Source organism: Gasterosteus aculeatus, chromosome 13 (assembly GCF_964276395.1).
Source record: "Gasterosteus aculeatus chromosome 13, fGasAcu3.hap1.1, whole genome shotgun sequence".
NCBI lineage: Eukaryota > Metazoa > Chordata > Actinopteri > Perciformes > Gasterosteidae > Gasterosteus > Gasterosteus aculeatus.
The window spans coordinates 15,641,614-15,648,128 of NC_135701.1; the positions used below are offsets into that span (position 1 = coordinate 15,641,614).

Here is a 6,515-nt window from a genome sequence, read left to right on the forward strand (position 1 = left end):
TTTCTTCTGTTTTCTCTAGAATGAAAACAGAAGCAGAAAATCCCACTGACATTTTGCAGAGTTTCATTTCAGAAGCTGCAGCAGACCGAAAGTCTTCCAAACGCTTAACAAGCAACTGCTGTCTAATGTTTGGTTTGAGCTCATATGGAGAGGCATTATGGCCGAACCGTGTCTGTAATGAAACAAACTGGAACATTTCTTTAGCGGGCCCTTGGAGACGGAGCCAACGGCAACACACTTTAAGACATTCACGAAAACAGGTAAAAAGAGAGACAAGCAAAGCCTTAATTATCAGCCCTCCACTTTTTGTCCGTCGGGTCGACCGGGTGCCGACAGCAGCTGGTTCCTCTCGTCGTTTTACAACTGGAAACAGCTGTAATTTCTGCCACATGTGCAGCCATCACCAGCAGAGCAGGAAACTGTGAAGAGGTGACCTACATCTGCCTCGGAATAGTCCATTTTCTTATGCAAGAGAGCGGAGGAGTAGGCACCAGTCAGATAAAAGGGAGCGGAGGGCAGAGGTGGGACGACCTGCTGTCTGGACCGTGGTGGGTCTGGAGGAGCACGCTGAGTTCTGTAGCCACTCCCTGACCCAACCAACGGGAATGCAGAGGATCTTAAGTCCTGTGAAACCTCATACAGCGCGTCTCGGCTCACTGGGCTGTAACAGGAACGACCCCCCCCCCCCTCTGCTACCCATAGAAGCATTACAGATGGACCAAAGAAGGGTTAGCTGAGGCTCGGGTGATGCTGTATGAGTTCCCCTCACTAGTCCAGTTGCTTTAGAGAAAAACGTGGCCATGTAGTAGTTAAGCACAATGTTGACCCAACACCTCCCAGTTGTGAGGGGTCAGTTCAATCTTTACACCTCAAAAGCTGACTTTTGCTGGAAGATGTATCTCTACAAATCAGGGATTTTAGTGTAAATCAGGACCTCCTGCTCTTTTCTCAGGGAGAGTTTCGACACACCTGCCGAGGCTTTGCAAGTCACAAGTGTCCCCTTAATATTAAAGGACAATAAATGGTGCTTTGATTAGCGCACCCAGGAAAAAAAAGGCAGATAAATGCTACCTGGATTGCTGCATTTTATCTTCTGACAACAACTACCGGCCCCTAGACCTACTACTGCGTGCAGGTAATGAGAAAACCACGAGGGCAGTGTTGTAAATGACTCTTCCATGTGTCAGGTCAAAAAAACACAACTGGCCATATACTATATAGCACCCTGTTTATCCGTTGGCTGACATCACAGGAGACATTATCATGAAGCTTAAAAATTACATCTTCCAAACAGCATCAGCACCAGAGCACAAATCGTGCATGGTCCAAATTTGATCTCACATTAAAAAAAAGGCTTTGTCGAGCCTTTGGTTGATCCTAATCTGTCCAATTTAAAAGGGCATGAAGTGATTTAGAACTGACAATGGCTTTTTGTTTAAGGACTAGGAGCCCACTCCACTGGGCAGCTGTGTTAGAGGGAGGGAAGCCGTGACAGATCGTATCCTGGGATTAATGCGTCAAATAAGCAGTCGGTTTTCTTTCCAAAAAGATTGTCTGTATTTTTCATTTTTACGGCACTTTAGTAAACTTCTATTAAGCGGGAATATTTTGCATGGATTTATAATACTTCTGAGGTGTTGAGGATTTGCAATAATTTGGTAAAAACACAGAAGAGCTAGACAAAAAACAAGAAAACCAACTGGCAATCAGTAACTCAGCGTGGATGAAGTATAAATGCATTCGTAAGTAGGCACATGTTGACATGCAACAGCGCACTAAGAACCTGTCGACAGCTGATGTGGGAGGGCAAAGGGGAGTTTGGTCTCCTATTCCCTTTATACAGCAACACAAATATCACATTCAAACACTCCTTAAACAGCTGGAAAGATTATGGCGTGATAATGAGCCCAGCGGCCCCACACACCAGCATTGTATAGGTACGTGCCTGCATGACTTTACAGGAAACTGCCCCGCCACACACACACACACACACACACACACACACACACACACACACACACACACACACACACACACAAACACACTTAAACACATCGGAGTTCAGGGGTTCAGTGGGCCACCAGTGCGCAGAGCTGTTGGCTCCGGCTCGACGCTGCTGCCCGGCCATCTCCTGTGTTGACATGCAGGATACCAGTGTCTCTTCCAGAGGAAACTCTGGCTTCTTTCACATCTGCTTGGGAAGTGAGCCCTGCTGTATTTGGCTCCTTAGACAGGGCTTCTGTTACATGCTGCTCCCAACGTAAAATACTCACTCAACCGTATCATATGAACGGGAAGTTTAATATCAGCGTTGTAACCTTTTGATTACATTCAATTAAATTGCTATTATTACATCAGTGGGTCAAAATGTTGGTTGTTCCTCTTCTGCTTCTGCAGTTCTCCATTAGTAGGAGATATAAACTTCATTCATAAAAGCATCAATAGCATTTATTTAATACTAATACATGTATTAGGGTCAGAGATTGAATAAAGGTTTGGTGAAAGTAATTGTAATAGCGCTGCCATGTCGCCCATACGTCTCACCTCGTTGACCTGCTGCTTGTCCAGGTGAAAGATCTGTCCCGAGGAAGTGGCAGCGATCTCTTCATAGGCCCTGTAGCCAGGCTGAGAGCGGTCTCCACAGTCCCCAGTCAACACAAACACCACCTGGGAACAGAGGGGCAGGAAGAGTTAAGAGGATTACTACTGTTCAGTGTTGGTCTTTTTACGATCGTGCTTTTGGGTTGACTCCAAAGTGACGCTAATGCTCATTGTCCTGCTTCACGTGGAGGCTGAAGTAACTTTGAAGCGACTCTTCCCTCCTCAGCCTGGTATTGGGGAGCTTCATTGGAATGTAGATCCATCCCAGCATGCCGCTGTATTTTCTTTTGTTACAGCGTGGGATGAATGCAAAAGTACTCAAAACGCTGTGGACCGGGTGTTGTTTGAAAAACTTTCAGATTGAACCATTTTCCTGCTAACAGCAGCTTTTGTTGATACAGTAGTGACTGTACTGCCAAAAAGACAAACTCCTCTACAGCCCCGATCTGAGTGGTGCGTTTTTCTACAACTTCACCTGGGATTGCCGGAGCTGCACGAGTTGCAGGACATCTCTCTTTAGGCGGTAGTCTTTGGCTCTGGCGTCAGTAAACACGTAGATGAAGGATCCAGGCAGGGAAACCTCCAAGGCTTTCTTTATGGCTCCTATGCTCATCTCGGGGCAGTCACCTCCACCCTGTGTGATGGCATTACACACGATCAACGTCTCCAACTCTGAACATCCTAATTGTTAAATGCATCTGTACAGATACTCAAACAATCCTGTCAAATTTCAGCTTTGGGAATAGTGTCCGATTTTGGTGAAGGCTAACAAATTGTTAGTAATCTTAAGCAACGTCAGTAAGAGGAAATATGACAATGTGCCTTAACAAATAAAATATTGGAATGCTGGCTAATGTTCCAAACTTAGGATCCACATTGCTGTGTAACTGATAAGCCTGGGCCAGTTTTCTGACTTTATACATTCCCTTTATGCCATTATTACATATTTTTCACTTGTGGCCACGGCTGCTGTTTGGCAGAAGTTACATAGTTGGCTTTAAACAACATCAGTTCACACAGACGTAGCTTGGATTAGTAGGGAACAATGCAATGATCCCAGGTCCAATATGACAATCACGTCCTGTCTTCTGGTTCCCACCTGGACAAACAGCTCTTGCAGATCCTGTTGGAACTTCTTTGGGTCGGTGGTGATGGACACGGGGCCAATATCTGCGAGTTTAGGAATGTATATCATAAAAGAGACTTAAAGAACATTGAATCTGGTGAGCTTGAGAGATATGTTCTGGTTGTAATACAATATACAAGAAAATATTCATCCCAACAGAGTGCAGAGGGGTAACTCTTCAAAAAAAAAATTCTTCAAATAAATCAACTATGAGAACAAAGGACGTAGTTGTTCTGGCTCTGTGAACAGAGCCAACGCATCAACGGCATCAAAAAGCCCAAACAAGCCACATTCTACTTGATCAGGACCAGAGTGACCAGAATGTAGCGTTTGTGCGTGACATGAACATCAATCGAAACACGAATATCAATCACACATAGCACAAGAGTGGCTGCATCGGTGCCCCAAAAAAAATCACAATGTTCAGCTTTTGTTTCACACAAAATCGCTACAATCTGGCTAGAGTTCAGATAACGCTTTTCTGCAGCTGTTGTCAGCATGTTCCAGTGTTTTTCAAGCAGAAGCAGACTCCAGTATGATGGATAAGAACCTGCCAGGGCCCGACACTTGGATGCCTTCTGGGGCCAATAATCATCAACCAACAAACAGAGGACGCATTGATTTAGTTATAGAAGACTGTTGTCTATAAACACACGCCTTCCATTTGAGTTATTACAGACCCCTTATCAGGTAGGGTGGAGCGTCCTGATTTCTGTGCGTCTCTCCACTTGTTATTGCAACTGTCAAATACCATTGCGAAGTATCTTTCTGCGGCTAATGACACTGAGCTTCCAGACAAAGGTCATCCATCTATTTTCCAGCTCGGAGGCTTTTATGTCCGTCTCTGCTCTTCATGAGTGTAAAACACTGACAGCACTGTCATGCATCTTTGTCATCTTGGAGGTTTACAAGCTCCCCCAGGGGCAGGCCGCATTAAACACAGACAACATGTTTTGGTGTAAGTACAGCCCCCCCCCTCCAGCACCCCAACACCCCCAGACGACTGGCTAAACTGGGGGGCAACGAGGGTTTTCCGGAGGCTTGGATGGAATTGAGGGAGGGGTGGGGTGAGAGGGGTAATTACACACGAGTAGACAGCATATGCTTCTCATCAGCGCTCAAACACCCTCCCCCATTAGAGCACTTTTATTTTCAAGCTGCAGCTTTCTCGTATGAGGGTCGATGCCAGGGGTGAATGAAGAGACTTACCTGTCCCACACACTCCTCGTTCTGGAAGCTCATATATGTGTGTGTATATATATATTCCTGCTTGGTGTATCTGAGTTCAATGTGTTGCTCTGTGTCAAAGTGGACTTCTTCTGAAACAGCTCAAAGCAACAACTCGGGTAACAGGTCCTGAGATGTGTTGCTGTTTGCTTTGGTCTTTTCAAGTCAAACTATATAAATGATAGTTACACAAAATCCATGAAAATTTACCCAAAATTCGGAGTTTGTCATAATGCAAACAGAAGGCTAAAGGCTACTGTGTTGACTGGACCTGGCAAGACAAAGTTGGTTGACCAACTTTTAATTACATGCATCCTATTACAATCATATTCAGGTTCGAGATTTAACAGCCAGCTTTGGTGTGACTGGTTAAGTGTGTTTGGTCAAAAAGGTACCTGGGTCATGGAAGGGGACCAGGACAAAGTTTTTGATGGGTCTGGTCCTCCGGTTGAGGGTCTTCTCCAGGATCCGCGAGGCGCCGTCTATCACCTGTTTCAGATCGTCGTACATTGAGCCGGTAACATCGAACACAAAGGCCAGGGTGGAGGCACTGTCACCGGATCCATCCTCCTCCTCAGCCCGGGGGATTGCCAAGAGCCTGTGCGCGCCGATACACAGCGCCAAGACTAGGCACTTTAATAAGACACCGGTCATTTTCTCTTATAGATTTACTGCATCTGTCTGCTGGAATATGGCGAATCGCATTCAAAAAAAAAAAAAAAAAGAATAAAAAAGTTTAGCAAAGTTTAGTAAAAGTTTAGACTTTAACGTTGTTCAAACTTTGGGACTGATTCCAATTGTTAGAAAAGATATGTGGACCAGCACGGCTCAGCTTGAACACATGGAAATCCGGAGTAAAATACTTCCACGGGAGGAACTCCGTGCGTAAAGTTTGGAGCAGCGTGTGGAATGGCTCCGTGTTGGAGAGCCCCTGGAGAGCGGGCGCTGTGACGCTTCAATCGGGGGGCGGAGATGGGTATTAAAAGGTTCCCGAGACTCAACGTGATTTTTTTTTCTTCTTCTGTGAGACCGCGTGCTTGTGGGACTCTCCCTCGACCCCACTGTGACTTTAACCCATCCAGCCTGCACCCTACATTTCTCCGTAATCGACGCAGGCCCTTAGAGACGCAGTTTTTAACAGCTTTGTGCACATTTACCAGCGCAGTCCGGAGAGAACATTGTCTCAGCAACAGCCCCGTTCTTATAAATAGCCATCGTTTATATTCAGCTGACACCAATCTAATTTTATACATAGCCCACTCTGAGAAATAGGAAATGGAATAGCTTGACCTGCTGATTTAGATAGGACTGAGTTATTGATTATACATTAACATTCACTCGAGGTCTATGAGATCAGACTTCACACAGGAATAATCTCATTAATTCAGTGTTAAAAGTTTGGTGAAGTGAGCCAGAATCTTTGAGACGTTAAGTACTACATTTAAAACTTCTACCGAATACAAAGTGATGCAAAAGACATGGCAGTCTGGGATCAAAGCTCTGGGCCGTCCTGACCTCCTCCTCTTGATATCATTTAAATGTGTCCTTGGGAAGAAAACAG

General features: G+C 45.2%; 1 protein-coding gene across 1 annotated transcript in view; it reads right to left on the minus strand.

Moving 5' to 3' along the window:
* hmcn2 (hemicentin 2) overlaps positions 1-5,906 on the minus strand; it is a 39,915-nt gene extending 34,009 nt beyond the window's left edge. The window contains exons 1-4 of the mRNA XM_040195063.2: positions 5,350-5,906; positions 3,701-3,771; positions 3,077-3,235; positions 2,545-2,667 (exon numbers count right to left, since the gene is read on the minus strand). Of these exons, the coding sequence (XP_040050997.2) occupies positions 2,545-2,667; positions 3,077-3,235; positions 3,701-3,771; positions 5,350-5,608 (612 nt within the window). The 5' untranslated portion in view covers positions 5,609-5,906. The remainder of the gene's footprint in view (positions 1-2,544; positions 2,668-3,076; positions 3,236-3,700; positions 3,772-5,349) is intronic.
* Positions 5,907-6,515: the final 609 nt, after the last annotated feature.